Source organism: Silene latifolia, chromosome 10, assembly GCF_048544455.1.
Source record: "Silene latifolia isolate original U9 population chromosome 10, ASM4854445v1, whole genome shotgun sequence".
Taxonomy (NCBI): domain Eukaryota; kingdom Viridiplantae; phylum Streptophyta; class Magnoliopsida; order Caryophyllales; family Caryophyllaceae; genus Silene; species Silene latifolia.
Genome location: NC_133535.1, coordinates 5,231,326 through 5,258,714, shown reverse-complemented (window position 1 = coordinate 5,258,714; position 27,389 = coordinate 5,231,326). Strand labels below are relative to the sequence as shown.

At 39.8% G+C, this 27,389-nt stretch overlaps 1 protein-coding gene across 9 annotated transcripts; it reads right to left on the bottom strand.

Annotated features, from left to right (window-relative positions):
- Positions 1–14,037: 14,037 nt before the first annotated feature.
- LOC141604837 (putative disease resistance protein RGA3) lies at positions 14,038–26,521 on the bottom strand. 9 transcript variants are annotated; one of them, XR_012526235.1, is made up of 7 exons: positions 26,286–26,521; positions 24,372–25,486; positions 17,960–20,985; positions 16,372–17,505; positions 15,695–15,767; positions 14,670–14,796; positions 14,038–14,372 (listed from the first exon to the last, which is right to left on the bottom strand). XR_012526235.1 is itself a non-coding variant. In XM_074423371.1 (4 exons), the coding sequence occupies exons 2-3, from the start codon at positions 25,024–25,026 to the stop codon at positions 18,005–18,007; spliced, it is 3,636 nt and encodes a 1,211-aa protein (XP_074279472.1). In that variant the 5' UTR covers positions 25,027–25,486; positions 26,286–26,521; the 3' UTR covers positions 14,412–14,791; positions 17,960–18,004. The 9 variants fall into 9 exon arrangements, 2 of the variants coding, with proteins under 2 accessions (XP_074279472.1, XP_074279470.1); XR_012526237.1 differs by having other exon boundaries at positions 14,670–14,791; XR_012526234.1 differs by lacking the exon at positions 15,695–15,767.
- Positions 26,522–27,389: the final 868 nt, after the last annotated feature.

Genomic DNA, 27,389 nt, shown 5'->3' with positions numbered 1-27,389 from the left:
GAATAGGTTAACTTCTGAAATGACCTCGGACGTGATTGCAAAACCAGGAGAAAAAGAAACTAGGTCCGGTACGACCTCCCGAACGGCTCAAATTGAAGTGTATAATACACGGTTTTTCGGGATTCCAAGGTCCCGGAACAAAATTCTCCAAAAATCACATAGAAAGTTGCTCGGGTCAGGTAAAGCGGCCACGCAAAATTTGAGCAGCAACGAAAGACATTTGGGTGTGCCGGTAAGCCATAAACCAGCATTCGTCGAGCCTCGGATAACCGTGAAAAACGGATTAATGCACGTTATTTGAGGCTGAATCGAATAGGTTAACTCCTGAAATGACTTCGGACGCGTGATTTAAAAACCGGGAGAAAAAGAAACTGGGTCCGGTACGACCTCCGGAACGGCTCAAATTGAAGTGTATAATACACGGTTTTTCGGGATTTCAGGGGCCCGGAACAAAATTCTCCGAAAATCACATAGAAAGTTCATCGGGTCAGATAAAGCGGCCACGCAAAATTTGAGTAGCAACGGAAGACATTTGGGGGTGCCGGTATGCCATAAACCAGTATTCGTCGAAACTCGGATAAACGTGAAAAATGGATTAATGCTCAATATTTGAGGCTGAATCATATAGGTTAACTCCTGAAATGACCTCGGACGCGTGATTGTAAAACCGGGAGAAAAAGAAACTGGGTCCGGTACGACCTCCCAAACGGCTCAAATTGAAGTGTATAATACACGGTTTTTTAGGATTCCAGGGTCCCGGAACAAAATTTTCCGGAAATCACATAGCAAGTTCCTCGGGTCAGATAAAGCGGCCACGCAAAATTTGAGTAGCAACGGAAGACATTTGGGGGTGTCTGTATGCCATAAACCAGCATTCGTCGAACCTCGGATAATCGTGAAAATTGGATTAATGCTCGTTAAATGCTGGTTATTTGAGGCTAAATCGAATAGGTTAACTCCAGATATGACCTCGGACGCGTGATTGAAAAACAGGGAGAAAAAGAAACTGGGTCCGGTACAACCTCCCGAACGGCTCAATCTGAAGTGTATAATACACGGTTTTTTAGGATTCCAGGGTCCCGGAACCAAATTTTCCGGAAATCACATAGAAAGTTCCTCGGTTCAGATAAAGCGGCCACGCAAAAATTGAGTAGCAACGAAAGACATTTGGTGGTGCCGGTATGCCATAAACCAGCATTCGTCGAACCTCGGATAATCGTGAAAAATGGATTAATGGTCGTTTAATGCTCGTTATTTGAGGCTGAATCGAATAGGTTAACTCCTGAAATGACCTCGGACGCGTGATTTAAAAACCGGGAGAAAAAGAAACTGGGTCCGGTACGACCTCCCGAACGGCTCAAATTGAAGTGTATAATACAAGGTTTTTCGGTATTCCTGGGTTACGGAACAAAATTCTCCGAAAATCACATAGAAAGTTCCTCGGGTCAGATAAAGCGGCCACGTAAAATTTAAGTAGCAACGGAAGACATTTGGGGGTGCCGGTATGCCATAAACCAGCATTCGTCGAATCTCGGATAATCGTGAAAAATGGATTAATGCTCGTTATTTGAGGCTGAATCGAATGGGTTAACTTCTGAAATGACCTCGGACGTGATTGCAAAACCAGGAGAAAAAGTAACTAGGTCCGGTACGACCTCCCGAACGGCTCAAATTGAAGTGTATAATACACGGTTTTTCAGGATTCTAGGGTCCCGGAACAAAATTATCCGAAAATCACATAGAAAGTTGCTCGGGTCAGATAAAGCGGCCACGCAAAATTTGAGCAGCAACGAAAGACATTTGGGTGTGCCGGTAAGCCATAAACCAGCATTCCTCGAACCTCGGATAACCGTGAAAAACGGATTAATGCACGTTATTTGAGGCTGAACCGAATAGGTTAACTCCTGAAATTACCCCAGACGCGTGATTTGAAAAACCGGGAGAAAAATAAACTGGGTCCGGTACGACCTCCCGAACGGCTCAAATTGAAGTGCATAATACTTGGTTTTTCGGGATTCCAGGGTCCCGGAACAAAATTTTCCGGAAATCACATAGAAAGTTCCTCGGGTCAGATAAAGCGGCCACGCAAAATTTGAGTAGCAACGGAAGACATTTGGTGGTGCCGGTATGCCATAAACCAGCATTCGTCGAACCTCGGTAATCGTGAAAAATGGATTAATGCTCGTTTAATGCTCATTATTTAAGGCTGAATCGAATAGGTTAACTCCTGAAATGACCTGGGACGCGTGATTGAAAAACCGGGAGAAAAAGAAACTGGGTCCGGTACGACCTCCCGAACGGCTCAAATTGAAGTTTATAATACACAGATTCGGGTCCGGAACAAAATTCTCCGGAAATTACATAGAAAGTTCTTCGGGTCAGATAAAGCGGCCACGCAAAATTTGAGTAGCAACGAAAGACATTTAGGGGTGCTGGTATGCCGTAAACCAGCATTCGTCGAACCTCGGATAATCGTGAAAAATGGATTAATGCTCGTTATTTGAGGCTGAATCGAATAGGTTAACTCCTGAAATGACCTCGGACGAGTGATTGTAAAACCAGGAGAAAAAGAAACTGGGTCCTGTACGACCTCCCGAACTGCTCAAATTGAAGTGTATAATACACGTTATTTGAGACTGAATCGAATAGGTTAACTCCTGAAATGACCTCGGACGCGTGATTTAAAAACCGGGAGAAAAAGAAACTGGGTCCGGTACGACCTCCCGAACGGCTCAAATTGATGTGTATAATACACGGTTTTTCGGGATTCCAGGGTTACGGAACAAAATTCTCCGGAAATCACATAGAAAGTTCCTCGGGTCTGATAACGCGGCCACGAAAATTTGAGTAGCAACGGAAGAAATTTGGGGGTGCCGGTATGCCATAAACCAGCATTCGTCGAACCTCGGATAATCGTGAAAAATGGATTAATGGTCGTTTAATGCTCGTTATTTGAGGCTTAATCGAATAGGTTAACTCCTGAAATGACCTCGGACGCGTGATTTAAAAACCGGGAGAAAAAAGAAACTAGGTCCGGTACGACCTCCTGAACGGCTCAAATTGAAGTGTATAATACACGGTTTTTCGGGATTCCCGGAACAAAATTCTCTGTAAATCACATAGAAAGTTTCTCGGGTCAGATAAAGCGGCCATGCAAAATTTGAGTAGCAACGGAAGACATTTAGGGGTGCCGATATGCCATAAACCAGCATTCGTCGAACCTCGGATAATCGTGAAAAATGGATTAATGCCCGTTATTTGAGACTGAATCGAATAGGTTAACTCTTGAAATGACCTCGGACGCGTGATTTAAAAACCGGGAGAAAAAGAAACTGGGTCCGGTACGACCTCCCGAACTAGGGCAGAGCACGGGTCGGATATCCGATCCGAACTGACTTTCGGATCGGATATCCGTATCCAAATTTTCATTTTTTCACTATCCGATATCCGATCCGAATCATTCGGATATCCGAAATTTGATATCCGAAATTTTCGGATCGGATATCTAAATATCCGCTATCCGACCCATTTTGAATAAATTGCTTGTTTTTTAAAAAATAATAATAAAAAAAAGCCATTCATTTGATGTTAGATCCTGTCACTATTTTTTTACATATAGTATACATTTAAAGGACGACAAGTAACAAATTTCACACTATTAGATCTGCTTTAAACTATACCTGGAAATTGAACAAAATCTCGACGATTTCAACAAAACCCTTCGGCGTCTTTCTTCACAATCATAATTTAAGGTCGTTTATTCATGTCGTCACAGGTATTGTGTCTTAACCATTGTCACTTTTGAGTTCATGGACAGAAGGTGACTTGGAATTTGGTAATATATGGATTAGAGAGATTTTGGGTAAAGTATCTCTTTTCATGAGAGCTAGCAAAATTAAAAATAAGTGTTTGAAGATGTTTGATATGTTGAAGATGAACATAAGAAAGGAGTAATTGGTATAATGTGATGAGAGGGTGGGGGAAAATCAAGAAAGTGAGGTAAGAAGACATAGAAGCGGCGGAAAAGAACCAACATTAGGTTTTAAGTGAAAAAATTACATTATATAATAAAGGGTGTGCATTTAATGGGCTATAACCAAGCCCAAAATTCAGAATTCCAAAAAAATGCGTCTTTGTAAATTTTCGGATCGGATACGGGTATCCGAAAACTTTTAAACTGATATCCGATATCCAATCCGTATCCAAAATTTTCGGATCAGGTATCCGATCCGAATGTATTTTCGGATCGGATATCCGCTTTTTCGGATCGAATACAGATCGGATATCGGATCGGTTCGGATAATCGGATTTTTTGCTCAGCCCTATCCCGAACGGCTCAAATTGAAGTGTATAATACACGGTTTTTCGGGATTCCAGGGTCCCGGAACAAAATTCTCTGTAAATCACATAGAAAGTTCCTCGGGTCAGATAAAGCGGCCATGCAAAATTTGAGTAGCAACGGAAGACATTTAGGGGTACCGGTATGCCATAAACCAGCATTCGTCGAACCTCGGATAATCGTGAAAAATGGATTAATGCTCGTTATTTGAGGCTGAATCGAATAGGCTAACTCCTGAAATGACCTCGGACGCGTGATTGAAAAACCGGGAGAAAAAGAAACAGGGTCCGGTACAACCTCCCGAACGGCTCAAATTGAAGTGTAATACACGATTTTTCAGGATTCCAAGGTCCCGGAACAAAATTCTCCGAAAATCACATAGAATGTTCCTTGGGTCAGATAAAGCGGCCACGCAAAATTTGAGTAGCAGCAGAAGACATTTGGGGGTGCCGGTATGTCATAAACCAGCATTCGTCGAACCTCGGATAATCGTGAAAAATGGATTAATGGTCTTTTAATGCTCGTTATTTGAGGCTGAATCGAATAGGTTAACTCCTGAAATGACCTCGGACGCGTGATTTAAAAACCGGGAGAAAAGGAAACTGGGTCCGGTACGACCTCCCGAACGGCTCAATTGTAGTGTATAAATACACGGTTTTTCGGAATTCCAGCGTTTCGGAACAAAATTCTCCGGAAATCACATAGAAAGTTCCTCGGGTCAGATAAAGCGGCCACATAAAATTAGAGTAGCAACGGAAGACATTTGGGGGTGCCGGTATGCCATAAACCAACATTCATGGAATCTCGAATAATCGTGAAAAATGGATTAATGCTCGTTATTTGAAGCTGAATCGAATAGGTTAACACCTGAAATGACCTCAGACGCATGATTGAAAAACCGGGAGAAAAAGAAACTGGGTCCGATACGACCTCCTGAAGGCTCAAATTGAAGTGTATAATACACGATTTTTCAGGATTCCAGGGTCCCGAAACAAAATTCTCCGGAAATCACATATAAAGCTCCTCGGGTCAGATAAAGCGGCCACGCAAAATTTGAGTACCAACGGAAGACATTTGGGGATGCCGGTATGCCATAAACCAGCATTCGTCGAACCTCGGATAATCGTGAAAAATGGATTAATGCTCGTTTAATGCTCGTTATTTGAGGCTGAATCGAATAGGTTAAATCCTGAAATTACCTCGGATGCGTGATTGAAAAACCAGGAGAAAAAGAAACTGGCCCGGTACGACCTCCGGAACGGCTCAAATTGAAGTGTATAATACACGGTTTTTCGAGATTTCAGGGTCCCGGAACAAAATTCTACGGAAATCACATAGAAAGCTCCTCGGGTCAGATTAAGCGGCCACGTAAAATTTGAGTAGCAACGGAAGACATTTGGGGGTGCCGTTATGCCATAAACCAGCATTCGTCGAACCTCGGATAATCGTGAAAAATGGATTAATGCTCGTTTATTGCTCGTTATTTGAGGCTGAATCGAATAGGTTAACTCTTGAAATGACTTCGGACGCGTGATTGAAAAACCGGGAGAAAAACAAACTGGGTCTGGTACGACCTCACGAACGTCTCAAATTGAAGTGTATAATACACGGTTTTTCGGGATTTCAGGGTCCTGGAACAAAATTCTCCGGAAATCACATTGAAATTTCCTCGGGTCAGATAAAGCGGTCAAACAAAATTTGAGTAGCAATGGAAGACATTAGGAGGTGCCGGTATGCCATAAACCAGCATTTGTCGAACTCGGATAATCGTGAGAAATGGATTAATGCTCGTTATTTCTGGCTGAATCGAATAGGTTAACTCCTGAAATAACCTCGGAAGCGTGATTGAAAATCGGGGAGAAAAATACACTGGATCCGGTATAACCTCCCGAACGACTCAAATTGAAGTGTATAATACACGGTTTTTCGGGATTCCAGGTTCCCGCAACAAAATTTTCCGGAAATCACAAAGAAAATTTCTCGAGTCAGGTAAAACGACTACGCAAAATTTGAGTAGCAACAGAAAACATTTGGGGGTGCCGGTATGCCATAAACCAGCATTCGTCGAACCTTGGATAATCGTGAAAAATGGATCAATGCTCGTTATTTGAGGCTGAATCGAATAGGTTAACTCCTGAAATAACCTCGGACGCGTGATTGATAAATCGGGAGAAAAAGAAAATGGGTCCGGTACGACCTCCTGAACGGCTCAAATTGAAGTGTATAATACACGGTTTTTCGGGATTCCAGGGTCCCGGAACAAAATTCTTCGGAAATCACATAGAAAGCTCCTCGGGTCAGATTAAGCGGCCACGTAAATTTTGAGTAGCAACGGAAGACATTTGGGGTGCCGGTATGCCATAAACCAGCATTCGTCGAACCTCGGATAATCGTGAAAAATGGATTAATGCTCGTTTAATGCTCGTTATTTGAGGCTGAATCGAATAGGTTAACTCCGGAAATTATCTCGGACGCGTGATTGAGAAACCGGGAGAAAAAGAAACTGGGTCCGGTACGACCTCCTGAACGGCTCAAATTGAAGTGTATAATACCTGGTTTTTCGGGATTCCAGGGTCCCGGAATTTTTTTTTTCGGAAATCACATATAAAGTTCCTCGGGTCAGATAAAGCGGCCACGCAAAATTTGAGTAGCAACGGAAGACATTTGGGGGTGCCAGTATGCCATAAACCAACATTCGTCGAACCTCGGATAATCGTGAAAAATGGATTAATGCTCGTTTAATGCTCGTTATTTGAGGCTGAATCGAATAGGTTAATTCCGGAAATTACCTCGAACGCGTGATTGAAAAACCGGGAGAAAAATAAACTGGGTCCGGTTCGACCTCCTGAACGGCTCAAATTGAAGTGTATAATACTTGGTTTTTCGGGATTCCAGGGTCCCGGAACAAAATTTTTCGGAAATCACATATAAAGTTCCTCGGGTCAGATAAAGCGGCCACGCAAAATTTGAGTAGCAACGGAAGACATTTGGGAGTGCCGGTATGCCATAAACCACCATTCGTCGAAGCTCGGATAATCGTGAAAAAAGGATTAATGCTCGTTTAATGCTCGTTATTTGAGGCTGAATCGAATATGTTAACTCCTGAAATTATCTCAGACGCGTGATTGAAAAACAAGGAGAAGAAGAAACTGGGCCCGGTACAACCTCCTGAACGGCGCAAATTGAAGTGTATAATACACGAATTTTCGGGATTCTAGGGTCCCGGAATTTTTTTTCCGGAAATCAAATATAAAGTTTCTCGGGTCAGATAAATTGGCCACACAAAATTTGAGTAGCAACGGAAGACATTTGGGATTGCCGGTATGCCATAAACCAGCATTCGTCGAACCTCGGATAATCGTGAAAAATGGATTAATGCTCGTTTAATGCTCGTTTTTGAGGCTGAATCGAGAAGGTTAACTCCTGAAATTACCTCAGACGCGTGATTGAAAATCAAGGAGAAGAAGAAACTGGGCCCGGTAATACCTCCTGAACGGCTCAAATTGAAGTGTATAATACACGGTTTTTCGGGATTCCAGGGTCCCGGAACAAAATTCTACGGAAATCACATAGAAAGCTTCTCGGGTCAGATTAAGCGGCCACGTAAAATTTGAGTAGCAACGGAAGACATTTGGGGGTGCCGGTATGCCATAAACAAACATTCGCCGAACCTCGGATAATCGTGAAAAATGGATTAATACTTGTTTAATGCTCGTTATTTGAGGCTGAATCGAATAGGTTAACTCCGGAAATTACCTCGGACGCGTGATTGAAAAACCGGGAGAAAAAGAAACTGGGTCCGGTACGACCTCCTGAACGGCTCAAATTGAAGTGCATAATACTTGGTTTTTCGGGATTCCAGGGTCCCGGAACAATATTTTTCGGAAATCACATATAAGCTCCTCGGTTCAGATTAAGCGGCCACGTAAAATTTGAGTAGCAACGGAAGACATTTGGGAGTGCCGGTATGCCATAAACCAGCATTCGTCGAAGCTCGGATAATCGTGAAAAATGGATTAATGCTCGATTAATGCTCGTTATTTGAGGCTGAATCGAATAGGTTAACTCCGGAAATTAACTCGGATGCGTGATTGAAAAACCGGGAGAAAAAGAAACTGGGTCCGGTACGACCTCCCGAACGGCTCAAATTGAAGTGTATAATACTTGGTTTTTCGGGATTCCAGTGTCCCGGAACAAAAATTTTCGAAAATCACATATAAAGTTCCTCGGGTCAGATAAAGCGGTCACGCAAAATTTGAGTAGCAACGAAAGACATTTGGGGGTGCTGGTATGCCATAAACCAGCATTCGTCGAACCTCGGATAATCGTGAAAAATGGATTAATGCTCGTTCAATGCTTGTTATTTGAGGCTGAATCGAATAGGTTAACTCCTGAAATGACCTCGGACGCGTGATTGAAAAATCGGGAGAAAAAGAAATTGGGTCCGGCACGACCTCCTGAACGGCTCAAATTGAAGTGTATAATACACGGTTTTTCGGGATTCTAGGGTCCCGGAACAAAATTTTCCGGAAATCACATATAAAGTTTCTCGGGTCAGATAAAGCGGCCACACAAAATTTGAGTAGCAACGGAAGACATTTGGGGGTGCCGGTATGCCATAAACCAGCATTCGCCGAACCTCGGATAATCGTGAAAAATGGATTAATACTCGTTTAATGCTCGTTATTTGAGGCTGAATCGAATAGGTTAACTCCGGAAATTACCTCGGACGCGTGATTGAAAAACCGGGAGAAAAAGAAACTGGGTCCGGTACGACCTCCTGAACGGCTCAAATTGAAGTGCATAATACTTGGTTTTTCGGGATTCCAGGGTCCCGGAACAAAATTTTTCGGAAATCACATATAAAGTTCCTCGGGTCAGATAAAGCGGCCACGCAAAATTTGAGTAGCAACGAAAGACATTTGGGGGTGCCGGTATGCCATAAACCAGCATTCGTCGAAGCTCGGATAATCGTGAAAAATGGATTAATGCTCGTTTAATGCTCATTATTTGAGGCTGAATCGAATAGGTTAACTCCTGAAATGACCTCGGGCGCGTGATTGAAAAACCGGGAGAAAAAGAAACTGGGCCCGGTACGACCTCCTGAACGGCTCAAATTGAAGTGTATAATACACGGTTTTTCAGGATTCCAGGGTCCCGGAACAAAAATTTTCGGAAATCACATATAAAGCTCCTCGGGTCAGATTAAGCGGCCACGTAAAATTTGAGTAGCAACGGAAGACATTTGGGAGTGCCGATATGCCATAAACCAGCATTCGTCGAAGCTCGGATAATCGTGAAAAATGGATTAATGCTCGTTTAATGCTCGTTATTTGAGGCTGAATCGAATAGGTTAACTCCGGAAATTACCTCGGATGCGTGATTGAAAAACCGGGAGAAAAAGAAACTGGGTCCGGTACGACCTCTCGAACGGCTCAAATTGAAGTGTATAATACTTGGTTTTTCAGGATTCCAGTGTCCCGGAACAAAAATTTTCGGAAATCACATATAAAGTTCCTCGGGTCAGATAAAGCGGCCACGCAAAATTTGAGTAGCAACGAAAGACATTTGGGGGTGCTGGTATGCCATAAACCAGCATTCGTCGAACCTCGGATAATCGTGAAAAATGGATTAATGCTCGTTTAATGCTCATTATTTGAGGCTGAATCGAATAGGTTAACTCCTGAAATGACCTCGGACGCGTGATTGAAAAACCGGGAGAAAAAGAAACTGGGTCCGGCACGACCTCCTGAACGGCTCAAATTGAAGTGTATAATACACGGTTTTTCGGGATTCTAGGGTCTCGGAACAAAATTTTCCGGAAATCACATATAAAGTTCCTCGGGTCAGATAAAGCGGCCACACAAAATTTGAGTAGCAACGGAAGACATTTGGGGGTGCCGGTATGCCATAAACCAGCATTCGTCGAATCTCGGATAATCGTGAAAAATGGATTAATGCTCGTTTAATACTTGTTATTTGAGGCTGAATCGAATAGGTTAACTCGTAAAATGACCTAGGACGTTTGATTGAAAAACCGGGAGAAAAAGAAACTGGGTCCGGTACGACCTCCCGAACGGCTCATATTGAAGTGTATAATACACGGTTTTTCGGGATTCCAGGGTCCCGGAACAAAATTCTACGGAAATCACATAGAAAGCTCCTCGGGTCAGATAAAGCGGCCACGTAAAATTTTAGTAGCAACGGAAGACATTTGGGAGTGCTGGTATGCCATAAACCCGCATTCGTTGAACCTCGGATAATCGTGAAAAATGGATTAATGCTCGTTATTTGTGGCTGAATCGAATAGGTTAACTCCTGAAATGACCTCGGACGCGTGATGGAAAAACCGGAGAAAAATAAACTGGGTCCGGTACGACCTCCCGAACGGCTCAAATTGAAGTGTATAATACACGGTTTTTGGGATACTGTGGTCCGGAACAAAATTTTCCTAAATCACATAAAAAGTTTCTCGGGTCGATAAAGCGGCCACACAAAATTTGAGTAGAAACGGAAGACATTTGGGGTGCTGCGGTATGCCATAAACCAAAGATTCGTCGAAGCTCGGATAATCGTGAAAAATGGATTAATGCTCGTTTAATGCTCATTATTTGAGGCTGAATCGAATAGGTTAACTCCTGAAATGACCTCGGGCGCGTGATTGAAAAACCGGGAGGAAAAGAAACTGGGCCCGGTACGACCTCCTGAACGGCTCAAATTGAAGTGTATAATACACGGTTTTTCGGGATTCCAGGGTCCCGGAAAGAAAATTTTCGGAAATCACATATAAAGCTCCTCGGGTCAGATTAAGCGGACACGTAAAATTTGAGTAGCAACGGAAGACATTTGGGGGTGCCGGTATGCCATAAACCAGCATTCGTCGAAGCTCGGATAATCGTGAAAAATGGATTAATGCTCGTTTAATGCTCGTTATTTGAGGCTGAATCGAATAGGTTAACTCCGGAAATTACCTCGGACGCGTGATTGAAAAACCGGGAGAAAAAGAAACTGGGTCCGGTACGACCTCCCGAACGGCTCAAATTGAAGTGTATAATACTTGGTTTTTCAGGATTCCAGTGTCCCGGAACAAAAATTTTCGGAAATCACATATAAAGTTCCTCGGGTCAGATAAAGCGGCCACGCAAAATTTGAGTAGCAACGAAAGACATTTGGGGGTGCTGGTATACCATAAACCAGCATTCGTCGAACCTCGGATAATCGTGAAAAATAGATTAATGCTCGTTTAATGCTCGTTATTTGAGGCTGAATCGAATAGGTTAACTCCTGAAATGACCTCGGACGCGTGATTGAAAAACCGGGAGAAAAAGAAACTGGGTCCGGTACGACCTCCTGAACGGCTCAAATTGAAGTGTATAATACACGGTTTTTCGGGATTCCAGGGTCCCGGAACAAAATTTTTCGGAAATCATATATAAAGTTTCTCGGGTCAGATAAAGCGGCCACACAAAATTTGAGTAGCAACGAAAGACATTTGGGGGTGCCGGTATGCCGTAAACCAGCATTCGTCGAATCTCGGATAATCGTGAAAAATGGATTAATGCTCGTTTAATACTTGTTATTTGAGGCTGAATCGAATAGGTTAACTCGTGAAATGACCTAGGACGTTTGATTGAAAAACCGGGAGAAAAAGAAACTGGGTCCGGTACGACCTCCCGAACGGCTCATATTGAAGTGTATAATACACGGTTTTTCGGGATTCCAGGGTCCCGGAACAAAATTCTACGGAAATCACATAGAAAGCTCCTCGGGTCAGATAAAGCGGCTACGTAAAATTTTAGTAGCAACGGAAGACATTTGGGGGTGCTGGTATGCCATAAACCCGCATTCGTTGAACCTCGGATAATCGTGAAAAATGGATTAATGCTCGTTATTTGTGGCTGAATCGAATAGGTTAACTCCTGAATTGACCTCGGAAGCGTGATTGAAAAACCGGAGAAAAATAAACTGGGTCCGGTACGACCTCCCGAACGGCTCAAATTGAAGTGTATAATACACGGTTTTTCGGGATTCCAGGGTCCCGGAACAAAATTTTCCGGAAATCACATATAAAGTTTCTCGGGTCAGATAAAGCGGCCACACAAAATTTGAGTAGCAACGGAAGACATTTGGGGGTGCCGGTATGCCATAAACCAGCATTCGTCGAACCTCGGATTATCGTGAAAAATGGATTAATGCTCGTTTAATACTTGTTATTGAGGCTGAATCGAATAGGTTAACTCGTGAAATGACCTAGGACGTTTGATTGAAAAACCGGGAGAAAAAGAAACTGGGTCCGGTACGACCTCCCGAACGGCTCATATTGAAGTGTATATACAATACGGTTTCGGGATTCTGTGGTCCGGAACAAAATTCTACGGAAATCACATAGAAAGCTCCTCGGGTCAGATAAAGCGGCCACGTAAAATTTTAGTAGCGACGGAAGACATTTGGGGGTGCTGGTATGCCATAAACCCGCATTCGTTGAACCTCGGATAATCGTGAAAAATGGATTAATGCTCGTTATTTGTGGCTGAATCGAATAGGTTAACTCCTGAAATGACCTCGGACGCGTGATTGAAAAACCGGAGAAAAATAAACTGGGTCCGGTACGACCTCCCGAACGGCTCAAATTGAAGTGTATAATACACGGTTTTTCGGGATTCTAGGGTTTCGCAACAAAATTCTCCGGAAATCACATAGAAAGTTTCTCGGATCAGATAAAACGCCCACGCAAAATTTGAGTAGCAACGGAAGACATTTGGGGGTACCGGTATGCCATAAACAAGCATTCGTCGAACCTCGGATAATCGTGAAAAATGGATTAATGCCCGTTTAATGCTCGTTTTTTAGGCTCAATCGAATAGGTTAACTCCTGAAATGACCTATGACGTATGATTGAAAAAACCGGGAGAAAAAGAAACAGGGTCCGGTACGACTTCCCGAACCGGTCAAATTGAAGTGTATATTACACGGTTTCGGGATTCCATGGTTCCGGAATAAAATTTTCCGCAAATCACGTAGAAAGTTCCGCAGGTCAGATAAAGCGGCCACGCAAAATTTGAGTAGCAACGGAAGACATTTGGAGGTGTCGGTATGCCATAAACCAGCATTCGTCGAACCTTGGATAATCGTGAAAAATGGATTAAACGGAAACTTCCTCGGGTCAGATAAAGCGGCCACGCAAAATTTGAGTAGCAACGGAACACATTTGGGGGTGCCGGTATGCCATAAACCAGCATTCGTCGAACCTCGGATAATCGTGAAAAATGGATTAATGCTCGTTTAATGCTCGTTATTTGAGGCTGAATCGAATAGGTTAACTCCTGAAATGACCTCGGACGCGACCACATACTTACCAATTGAGCTACAAGCATTATATTGATATTTAAACATGTTAACGTTATACTCCCTCCTATTCACCATTTTCTTCCCTATTTCCTTATTCGGATTATTCGGCTTTTCTTCCCTATTTCCTTTTTTGGGTTGATTTGTGTGGTCCAAATTAAATTACATGTGGGGTAGTGTGTTTTGTATGGTCCAAAATCGGTTTCTTATTCCTTGTGCAAAAAGAAAAGGGGAATAATATAGTGAATAGGAGGGAGTATATAGTTTAGTTATAGTAGTTGCACAAATATTGGGGCCCCAAAAAATCGGGGGCCCTGTTCCGCCGCACGTGTTGAACACCCGTTGGGCCGGCCCTGAAACCAATAGCCAATTTTCATAACTAGTACGTAAAAATTACAGTATATACACAAGATACCATTTTAGAAGTAGGATAATCAAAAGCTTGTATCGAAAACTATTCAAGTACAAGAACACCCTACATGACAACTCCATTTCGCTTTTCAACTCGTCCCTCTTCTAATGTTCTACCTAAATGATCTCCTCGATCGAAAACACAAAGTCCATCGAGGCATCCAGCAAGAGTTAAGACACCATACTATTATGAGACTTAGGCGTAACTATGCTGCTGCTCCGGCTTAGGTAAAGCTTGGTAGAGGTGTTGCATATGACGTATTCTAAGAAACATGGACTGTCGTAAAATAAGAAGATACAGGTACATGAACAGTTGTTGAATCAAAAATATACTTATTGATTAAGTTTGATTTCTTTGAAATAATAGGGTTTTCTTTTCACACACTATTAAATTTTCCGCACTTTTCTCATGCATAGGCAGAAACGGTAAGGGTCAGATCCATACTCATATAATAGGGTGTTGCGTCCAACACAGGCATGCCTCCACACGAGAAGATTCGAAGTAATACAAGGCTGAGTCAAATACTCAAGTCCGTTGCTTAAACAAAAAACGAACAGCAGAATCAATGCTTACCATGGATTGTCCACGTACGTTTTGCTTCCTGTACTCATGGCTGTGGGCGACAGTATATTATTGAGAAGGATCTCCGCAAACATATGTACAATGTTGTCCCCAATCAAAGCTTCTTCCCTAACCTGCACTGAAATCAGAATCTTATCACCAATTAATCAACATTAGCATAATCCAGAAACCAGCGACATTAGATTAAATCTAGAAACTTACCAAGCATTCAAACAAAGAACATAAATTAATCAACCACTCTCTACTTCAAATTCCCACAAGACCACAATGACTAAGACAAGATATGACTTTTTCCCACTATTCGACTTGTACAACTTCGTTCTAGGGCTAATTCAGTCCATCCAATTCTTGGTATTTGAACTCAAGATTTGATCAGAACTAACAAGGTCATCTAAAACAGAAGGAAGAAATTAAAGTCTTTGTTTCGTCGTGTCAAGAAGACAGCCAGACCTGAATGCTGCAGCTGACAGAATTATAACCTCAACAGCACAATACTACTCTAGGAAGAGTGAGTAGTTTACACTAATTTCTACCTCACAGGATAACTATTACCCATTTTTATCATTTACACATGGAGAAATTTTTGTAACAGTATAACAGAGGAGGATTGTTTGATTAATACACACTAGTTTCTCAATGATTAAAACTCATATAATAACAGCTAGTAAACTATAAGATTACATGTCCATAATGTGTGACGGAAGTTTGACCTACCGCAACCCTCCTCCTTTATCCGGGCTTGGGACCGGCTGTGAATGGCCTAAAACACTCGCAGGCGGAGTTAACATACAAGACTACATGTTCCCTATATATATTTTAGTTTCTTTTGGCATATATTGGGTCACAACTGACAAGTCTCTCATTTAAGATTGTCTACCTTTAACTTTGATTCTTTAAAAAAAATTTGGCATTGATAAGGATTCCTACCTTAAGTTATCAACTTAACAATGTTTTCAAAGTTAAAAATCTTGATTTTTATCAGAATTTCCCTAATGTAGTACTATTATATCTTGTACCTGTATGTCTCTATATCTTGAACTTCAGTGAATACCCAGTAACACGAGTTTTTAACTCAGAATGGCTACTGACCTGCATAAAGTCAGAATCACTAGTATTTTCATTTTTCGAAGCCTACATGAGGTCAGAATCACTAGTATTTTCAAAGTTACAACTATGGTTTTCAACATCAAAAACACTCAATTTCCAATAACTAATAATCCATTTCCAAACGTTGACAACAATTGGGTTCGGTAAGTCTTCAAAGTATGAAAGTTCAGCACCATGAGCCTACTTGCATTTACATCATACACACAAGTACTGTACTAGAATGCATACTTAAGAGGCCGCAATGGATAAAACTGGAGCAAAAATGAATGTAAAAACCATTTTACACACAATTACACAAAACACAGCACATTTCATAAAATGATAAACTCAAACATATTAAATTAGTTACAGGAAGAATCACCACAATCTTGCATCCCATATGCATAACAAGTGCAACGTATGCATTTCAACTCTTCCGACTTCATCATGTGTACAGATACTAAAGGCGAAAAAGGAAAACTCTCAAACTTGTTGAATTTGTTCCAATCCAAAAAAAGCACAATTTCTAGATATTTTGTTTTCTTGGCAATCCAAAAATAAACAATTTCTTATGCAAAAACAAGCTTGCCAAAGATGGAGCACCTACTTTCACATTGTTCTCAATTCAAAAGATGGCCTTGAGCTTCCGATCACACAAAGTCCGTATACATTACTTCATCCATCTGAACATCTGAGTAGGCAAACTCCATGCCAAATTGAAAAATTATACACTCACACGTCATAAACAAGCACATATGACATTACTTTTTTTTTTTCTTTTTTTTTTTTTCTTCAAAGCAACTAAATAAAGAACTCTCTCAAACAAACACGCTCTGCAAAGACATACCGACTTTTCGTTTCCACATGGTTCTCTTCAATTCAAAAGACGGCCTTGAGCTTTCAAATACACAAAGTCCATAAACATTACCCCATCCATCTGAGTAGGGTAAACTCCATACCAAATTGAAAATTTATACACACTCGCAAGTGATAAACAAGCACACCATTACACCTTTTTCCCTTTTTCTTATCCTTTTTTTTTTCTCTTTCTTTGAAGCAACAAATAAAGAACCTCTTCCTCAAATAAACAAGCTTTGAAAAGATGTACCTACTTGCTACTTTCCACACGGGTCTCCTCAACTCAGTAGATGACCTTGAGCTTCCAAGTTCCAAATACACAAAGTCCATATACATATTCCATCCATCCGAATAAAAAAATTCCATATACTTTCACATGTGAGAAACAATCACGAACATTCTTTTCTTTTCTCTTTGTCCTTTTTCGCTATTTTTTTTAAAGCAGAAACCTATGATTTAATAAGTAGACATCACACATTATACCTTGAAGTGGTAAAAAGGTCTCACAAATAGAATCATCTCACAACGACAACAACTCAAAATACCAAAAAGAATTGTGATGAGAAAAGAGCACTCCAAGTTCAAGCTCTCTCTCTCTCTCGAAACCACCCGTATTTTCCTCTATCTCTCTCCCTCCTCAGTCCTGTTTTTTGTGTTTTTTTTTTTTTTTTTTACTTTTTTTTGGGGGGAAATGAACAAACCCACAAAGCTCTCAATGCATGATAAACAACAGCACACACTCTTCCAAAGTCTCACACATGGCAAGATTGTAACACAAGCACACCAAACAGCAAGGAAGCACACCAAACGCATCAACCAAACAACACCAAATAAAATAGTTCCAAACAAGAGAATGGCTTCAACAGCATGCACATCTACGAGTCTGCAATTAGAAAAGGATTGATACAGATTAATATGAAGTTGAGGTATAGCAGCTAGTAATTGGTTTATGCACATCACACTGTGATAATTAAAACAGTCTTCATATTATAACTAGGGTAATCTAGGTAGATCAGACCACCTTGTAGATCATACCCTAGACGGCAACCTTCAAGGGATGGGTAATGTCGTTTGAGACAGGAAAGAGGTCTCAAACAACCTGAAAAAGATTTCTTTTGCCAACAACAAACAAGAGATGGGAAAAACAAGAAGATGATTTATAAATTGTATTAGTAACAAGCGTCCGATGATCACATCTTCGATTCTAACTAAGTCTTACTTATTTTATGCAAGACTTTCATCTGTGTAATTTTGAAATAGAAAAGACAAGCAAGATTATAATTGCAATACACGGAGTTCTACGTAGAAAGATTTAAGATTTTAAGAGCTTGTCTTACCTGAAACGCTTTCAACAGAAAACTCCAAGATGAGATGCTCATGATTCACGGCAAATTTTGAATTGCCACTCCATCTATCTCAATATAGGGAATATGTGAGATCTTGCTCCAGTCAGGGCCATTATCCTTGTCGCAACTTTCAGCAAGGATTGGGCAACCAATCATTTCAAGTTCCCGTAATTGGGTCAGCTGTGATAAAGCCTCTTTAGAAGGAAGAAATTTCAGATTAGAACATCCTATAAAAATTAAAGCCTCGAGAGATGAAAGACAAGCTACCCATTCGGGGAGTTGTTCTAAGTCATCAAACTCCTGAAAAGCCAAGGTTTTAAGCCCACTGAGCAGTTGAAGTCGTTCAGGTAAAGGCGTAACATTTGGATGCCCTTGCAAAAGTAGGGTCGTGAGAGATTGGCTGCGCTGAATGGCAGTCACATCAGAGAAGTACATTTCTTGTTCCGCCTCGTCTTTAAACTTGCCAGTTGCCAACATCATCAGGTTAGGAAGATGTTCAACCGCCTTCAACATGGAAATCATCAACTCTGCAGGATTTCCACTTTTATACATCTCTTGGAGACCTGTCAACTTACTGAAGTCGGGTGTTGGACCCTCTATTGATGGACAGTCCTGTATCGTCAGCGTCTCCAAAGACGTGCATTTTTCCAAGCTGGTAGGGATATTATTTAGTGCTTCACATCTACAAATAGAGAGCTCGCTAAGGGAAGTGAGTCCCTGGAAAAGATCATTTGGAAGAGAAGTAAGAGCAGGACAATCAGTCAAATTTACTGTCTTGAGAGATGCAACGAACTGCAGCTCACCAGGTAGAGACAAAAGCTTATCACAGTTACTTATCTCCAGTGTCTCAAGCTTCAAGTTTACTTCAGGTGGCAACATAGACGAGGGCTTGTTTTTTGTAATTTCCAATGATTGGATGCCAACATTAAAAAGTTCTAGCGTTTTAAGGGATGGAAAATCCAAGGCAGGAATTGTTTCTAGTTCAGGACAATTTGTAAGTTTAATAACACCAAGACGAGGAAATACGATTGTTTCTTCTCCTGTGGATGGCAAGAGCCATGCCTTCAGTGAATAGAATTCGGATATCTCAAGCTCTGTCAGAGATGGAAATGACACACGATTAACCTTGTTATTGCACTCGTTCAGGGGAACAGCATAGAAATCGTTTCCTATGCTTTCCACTTTGAGTCCACTCAAAACCAGATATTTCAGACAAGGTAGATGTCCTAGTGTAGGGAGCATCTGACATCTATTGCAATTCAGTAGCTTGAAAGATGTGAGATTTTTAAGCATCGAGGGGGAACTTCCACCCTCGGACACAACTGCCATCCTCACCATCCAGGAAGGAAACATCAAACCAAAGAAGTTTTGTAATTCCAGAGATATTATGTCTGGGTGAGGTTGAAGGCCATCCAGAACATCTTCATCATAGCTCCCACAGCTAATTTCCTCTCTTTCCTCGGCCCAAGCTAAGGTTATATTTGAAACCTTAGGTTTTCCAGCAAGGTTAGCTTTTCTTGCATTATCCTTAGTTTTCACAAGTTCTAGACCAGATATATGAATATCTCCCATAAGCTTTTGCAGATCCCCCAATTCATCTATAGACCATCCATCATCATCATCACCCAAAGAAAGATGGGGTAATGTGTGGAGGTTAGTTAATCCTTGTAATCCTCTAGATGCGAGCATGAGAGTAGTTGTTGGGATATGAATTAAGTTAGTCAACCTATACAATATTGCTGGGAGGAACTTCATATCAAAACAGTCAAGAAGTCTGAGTGTTTGTAGAAGGTAAAGTTTCCCGATTGAATCTGGCAATGTTTTGATTGGATTATATGACAGACTGAGAAACCTGAGATGTTTAAGCAAACCAATAGAAGAAGGCAGCTCTTTTATGTCACATCCATCCACTGATAGAGTACGCAGGTACTTTGCATGGGCCAACACATTGAGTGGCAGGCCTTCAGAAAGTGTCCGCAGCTTCCTAAGTGTCTTTGTCATAGGAAGTTTGGATAGATCTTCGACATTTTGAGTACCAACAACCAAATGGCGACAATTGTAAATTTTCTGATGATCTTCTGGTTTCCAGAACAACAAGTCTTTCCCACAAACATCCACGGCAAGATCGTACACTAAATCATGCATTTTATATTTCTTTTCGCCCGTTACTTCATTTAGCAATGAATAATTCTGTAAAACCATTATATAGTCCTCACCAATCTCCTCCATTGTCAAACTTTTTGTTTCAGACTGGTGAAGAAAACCCTGAGCCAACCAGATATCCACCAACTCATCCTTTTCCATCACGTAGCCTTTAGGGCAGAAAGCAGCACAGTAAGCAAAACATTGCTTTAGAGAGGGATAAGGCAAATGGTCGAAGGTCAACCTTAGTGATGGGAGGATCTGGTTTTCATCATTTTGTGGCAAATCCCATACCTCACTTTTTTCTATTAACTCCCATTCACGTGGATTCTGTTTTGACTGAAGTATACCCCCAATTGCTTTTATGGCTAAAGGGACACCTTGACACTTCTCAACAATCTTTTTCCCACTGTCCTCTAAAATTGAAAAATTTGGAGAAGCACCACCCACCAACACTCTCTGCTTTAAAAGAGCCCAACCTTCCTCTTCTGATAGACCTCTTAACAAGTGTGTTACAGCTTGGGATCTCGTTGTGACTTCAATGAGACGAGTGGTGATTAAAATCAGACATCCTGGAAGTCCTCCGATCCTCTGCAATGCATTTTTCAGGGAACTCCATACCTCTTGATCTTTGCACCATACATCATCAAGGACAAGCAAATACTTTTTATTCTTCAAATTTTCTTGAAGTTTCTTTATGATTGCATCTATGTTGGACAAATTTCCTTTATTTGATGTAACATATTCAAGCATCTCATTCAGGATTCTCAGGATGGTGAAATTATCAGACACACTTATCCAAAGCTTTTTCTCAAAATGAGCATCAATATCCTTTCTGTCATACAGGCATCTTGCAAAGGTTGTCTTGCCAAGACCTATTAGCACATATAGGATAAAAACAAATAGTCAGTGAAACGACGTACCAAAATATATTCTCTCAAAAATTATCCTCAACTTTTCATTATATGGAAACACTTTGTTTTTTGATATGTTTTGTCGATTACACGGTGAGATATACTAACTCTCAAAAAATTAACTCTCAACCAAAGTATTACAGATGTGAGATTGTGAGGTTGATTACACAGTGAGATAAATAATGGTGTCAATTTGCTTCATTTATAACTTAAGGAGCTTATGCTTAATTATACATAGTATTAAAGTTATGGGGCCATGGGGGTGATACTACATACTTCCGAAGAGGAATAGAGTTTCAATTATAAACATAGAACCTTGCAAAGTTGATTAAACGAATACTTGGGAGTTGGTGATGTCACCCTCGTAAAGTTACTACAATATTATAATTTTAGGGTGCTATTAGCCGTCTTACAAATACTAGTCGCTTTAAATTTGAAAAACAACAAGCTATCAACCTGAATGTAAAGTACTTTTTTTTATGAGAATATAAGCAATGTTCAAGACTCTGTCAACTAGAGCTCATGTCGTGAATGATTGAACAAAGACTCAAGAAAAAATGTGAAGATCTTGGAGAAGTAATTTAGATTTATACTTGAGGGATTGCTAATGAAGGCAATTCATCTTAGGAAAGAGATGACGGAACACCATCAGATACGAAGAAACATTTACATAACTATATTAAAAAGCAATGTTTGTAGGACTTAATAGCAATGAAAGAAAGCAACAGATTCCTTGGGTGGATCATCAATTCAAGACGATGTTCCATTGTGCATGATCTTTGCAATAGTATTGTATTAAATGATACATTGTTCGTGAGACGATTGAACTCTCAGATACTGAAAGGAGATTGAACTCTGAGACAAACTTTGAAAAATTATAAGAATTTGGACTGATTGAATATTCAGAGAGCAGAGTTATTGAAACAGAAGCATAGAGGCAGGAATGCCCAGCCTAGATGGAAAGGTTGTTCAAGAATCCAATTCTTGGTATTTAGGGTCTATTATCTAAAAAGATTATAATTCAATGAAGATCTAGCATATAAAATTGAAAAAAGTAGGTTAAAGTGGAAGAGTGCAGCCATATGTCTCATAAATTTAAATGGTAAATCCGTAAATTCTACCACACAGCAATAAAGTTTACATTGTTACCACATTGTGTTGGATCATGTAACATTGTAATAATCACAAGTTGTATGGGGCAAAAATGTGTTTGCACATTGATGAATGTGCGATCACACATAGAAGGATTGGTTGAGAAATGAGGTGATTATAGAGAACGGGGGAGTGGCTTATATAAGTATATTGAAGATGAGATGAAGGAGAATTGATTAAAGGGTTGCCATATGGATGAAGACAAATATCGTTTCAGTTAGACGCTTTCGCAATTTGAGAATGAATGAGATTATTAAGGAGTATGGAAAGCAAGTAAACATCGATACAAGTGATTAAAACAATTAAGCTTTCTTAGGACAGAAGAAAATATGGTTTTATAAAGGAAAATCTGAAGGAAAAAGATAGAGTTGATGGAATAATTTTACTTATTTCACAAGAAGTTTGTACATTGGTGCAGACTTAGTGAACACATTTGCATGTTGTTATACTGCCCCCTTTTCTTTGATTTCTTCCACTCACAAAATGGCTCATTACTTAAAACAAAATAATGAACAATGCAAAATTAGAGGCAAAAAAAAAAAAAAAAAAAAAAAAAAAAAAAAAAAAAAAACAAGATGGGCCACTTGCATGAGAGAGAAGTAAAAAAACAGAGAAAGAGTAAGAAATTAAAGAAATGAAAGGAAAAGATCGAAAAAGTGCAAGAAATCAAAGAAAATGAGGGAGATATGTCTAATTTATTTTCAAAACCAGCTTTTAATTAACTCCTTGTACAAGATAGATTAAAACCTAATTAAACACACCCTCCAAAATCCCTTCACCTCCATTCCGCTAATCAAACAAAGGACTTCTCACCCCTCCCCACCTTTTCCCTCTAAATCCTTTAATCCAAACACACCCTTATCACTGCATTAATTACAGAATTTGTGTATGGGCAAAATTAAACCAAATTAACCTAGGATGGACGACACACAGTAATACCTTAATTAATATTAGTAGTATTGCTGCCCGGTCCTGCCCGGTATACCTTTATTTAGCATTAAAATTTATGTTCAAGTAAAAAAACTACTTTAAAGTTGCATAACTCATAAATTTATCATTGATAAATTTTTCTATGACATATCTTAAAATTACGATGAAATAAATTATGAGACAAATTCACTACTCCCGCTATTAATATTTTACTTAAATCGATTGGTTTGCTAATTGTTCATATATACTTTCTTTTGTTATTATTGTTACTTTTATTACTACTCTCGCCGTAATTATGGTTACGTAATTATTGTTACTTTCACTAGTGCTGCATTAAAATTGATAATTTTACTACTCCCGTTGCTACTTCTATTACTATGACTATTCAAATGACTGATTACTATCCTATACTCCTAGTATCATATTATTATATCCGATGTTAGGTACAATTATTTCCACTACTAACAAAATTACTTTTATTATTTAAGCATGCAATTTAAAGAGGCTTATATATTTATATAAATATATTACATATATGCATAAAATCAAATCAAAATAAATGTGGAATATTATATTTTTTGGAAATCTAGCTTGATTTATTTACTTTTTAATAGTTTCCAAAATATAACATACTTATATTATAATTTGTGTATGTTATAAATAATTAATATCGTTATACTAATTAATACGATAAGTGGGGCATGTTATTTTAAGGAAAATCACCATATTCATTCTGGTGTTCTCTAAATTTATACTTCAACCAAAACTATACTATAATATTTACATTGAAGTCATTTGAACAGGTCTATCACATTGCGCTATCGATTAAAAACTATATAGTATAATTAATTTGTATAGATTTATTTAATTACATTGAAGTCCCTTGGTTTCCGAATTATATATATAGTATTGATTGATTATACATGAAAAGTAGGCCCTATTCGACCTGTTTTACAATGCATTTATTATTATCAGATTCATCAGAATGAATTATATTGTTCAAGGATATAGACCCTGTGAGAGTCTAGGTGTACATAGATTGACACATGGTATTAAATCTTGGCTTAAGATATCTCAGCATTATGTCAACCGTTACGCCATATCGCACTCAATAGTCAATATTACCTCAAAATGCAGTCATGGCAGCTTTTGATAACTTGACCATGTTGTCATGTAATGACAGATAGTTAATACGATATGATTTGGCATACAAAAATGGAAGACAGTGCAAATAATTGAAGTCTGAAGTCAGATAGTAAGTTTACCTCCTAATCCAAGGATGGCAACCGTAGAAATGTGACCTTCCTGATTACTTGGTCGGCACAATAATTGTAGCAATTTCTCCATCTCATCCTCTCTCCCCACAAATTCAGTAGCATCAGCAGCTGCATTTTGTCGAGCTTGACTCAATCTGGCGCTACCTTCATCATTGTTTGCAGATGGCCCTGCAATCCCATCTTTTGTGATTTCCACCTGTTTGAGACCCATGTTTTGGGCGTTCTTGTCGAGTTCATCAAACATGGCTAGGGCATCACTAACCCTGTGAGACATCCTAATGCGAAATACAATGGGGTTGTTACGAGTGAAAAAGGCTTGGAACTGTTTCACAAATTCCGTTTTCTTCTCGCGTTCCCTCCGAATGATTTCATAGTCGTAATTATCCATGATATCATCTGCAAAATAAGCTGCATCCTTGACTTCCAGAAGCCAATCATTGACCTGGCGTCTCTTGTCAGCATGCTTTGCACTCCCTATGTCCTTGAGAAAGAGCTGGAGTTTCGAGAATTTTTTCTGAAGCTTCTCCAGCTCATCCTTGAGACCCCACACCAGTTTCACCTCGTCAATGGTTCGACCCATTAACAGCTGCCCCATGGCCATAGCGGCATCAGTGGCCAAGCTGAGGGCCGCCGCTTCAGCCATCACAATGTATAAGCAAGGGGACGCTCACGTTGAGCACGGTGGGATTTAGCAAATTTGAAATTGTGGATAATAAAGTTTTGGTAGACACAAGTTTTTCAATTTGAATGGTTTGTGGGATCGGTCGAAAATAGAACACAAAAAAGAGTAAAAGAAAAGAGATTGTTATATGAACAGAAATGTTTTAAAAATGCCACTCAAGAACTAATTGGTAGTACCAAGAAAGGTACAAAATTGAACCTCTCGCCTATGAAATCGACACGATTAGTCAAGCCACAGGCTCAACTGCTCGGACTCATTTCAAAGGGGTTCCACAATACATACAAATATGAAAGTGGTTTATGTGTTTTCTGGGCCAAAAGAAGGGATATTGTCTGTGTTTTGACAAGTGAATATCAGACAGATTTATAGAATCCTCGTAGCACGCTGACCTCAGCATCTGGATGTCACTAAGTTTTTTGGCCTGCAGCAATAAACAAGACTTCTAAATTTTGTAATTTTTTTAGTATGTCAAACGGCATAATGACACTCACGTTATCTACACCAGCTTAGCACAAAGAAAATTTCAATGGTAGATATAACATAAACAAAGAAGACTACTAAAATGGCAATTTTTATAGTATGTCAAACGGCATAATGACCCCCACCCTATCTATACCATACCAGCTTAGCTCAAAGAAAATTTCAACAACAACAACAACAACATCAGAGCCTTAATCCCAAAATGATTTGGGGTCGGCTGACATGAATCATCCTTTCGAACCGTCCATGGGTGAACGCACGCCTCAAAATGCGAATAAGCTCAAAGAAAATTTCAATTGGTAAAAATTACATTGATAAGACGACATTTTCAGAATGTCGTCATACATGTTCGCAGTCAAACAATTTCCATAACGAATAATGGCTCCCACGTTATCAATGCCAGCTTAGGCTACAAGAACTGATCAACGCAATAATCACCTAAATTTCCAAATACCAATACAATCAACTCCGCCTTATGACATTCATTGTCGGTCTCAAATCCGGATAATTGCGTAAAAAATAGTAACACTATATCGATATGAATCAAAATTTATCGCTTTTACTTACAATCTACAGGCAATGCGAAAGAACAATACTTCACTCACACTACTAATCCTTCTCCCGCCATGAATTTATTGTAACGAATCTCCATTAATTAACCAAAATTCAATTAAAACAATCAAATTACGATAAATTAGGTCGCGAAAATTGAAGCAAAAAAAAAACACAAATGTAACAACCTGAAGGTCAACATCGCGGATATTGAAGAGACCGTCGCATAAATTGAAAGCAGGAGTTAAGAATTGAGCATAAATTCGTCTGGTAGAGATTTCCAATTGACGGCGAACAGTAAATTTGGGGGCGAAATTTTCCACCATTGTTAGCAACTTATTACTCTCTTTTGCTTTATCGTCTTCTGCAACTCGCTAAGACGCTAACTCACTCTGAAGTCTGAAGGTCTGTTTTGGAAGTCTTTACAATTCTTTATCCTCGGTTTCATTTTCGTGTCTCATATTATATCCGGCTTTAGACCCGAGGTGCGTGGATATGGGCTAAAGTACGGTGGGCTGCTTTATGTTTTACTGTGAAGTATTGGGCCCAAACCAAAATGTGGATATTTGATTTTTTGGGCCCAAACCAATACCCAACAAAATTGGATAGAGAATCCGCTCGACGACTAAAGACATGATGTGGAAATGTGCTAAAGTACCGTGGGCGTATTGGTATTAAAATGATTATTTTCATATTTTTACTTACGTACGATGAATATAAACTAAAATGACATATTAAAGTGGTCGTAATTTTCATCTTATGAGGTAGCAGTTTTTTGATGAAGTTCTCGACGCAATTTTCATCTTGAGTAATTTCGAAAATAGTCTTTTTGTGTTGTGTTGTTAAGATACGGATAAGCACACATATGATGATTAAGATGAGGTATAGTTGACAATAGGTCCAAGGTTCGAATCCCCATCCCCCAATATTGTTACACTCCCACACAAACAAAAAAAAAATTATGGAACAACGCACAGAGATTATGATTTTCGTGTGCGCGACAGACCTCTCTTCTTGAGTTGGAACAATGCTTGGTTCTACAAAGTTAAACTCGAAACCTCTAGATAAGGTAAATCAAATATCTAACCATAATGCTTGAAGCAATAGCAAATCTAGGATTTGATTGACAGTGGTGCGTAAATTTTCTTACTATGAAAAATCGAGTCTAAGCCAGATATACAAAAATAACATTGAACAAAAGTCAACGAAAAAAAAGAAGATTCACATGGCCCCAAGGCCCTCAATCCCTAAATCAACTTAATTTTTATTGCACAAATATGCATCTATTTCTG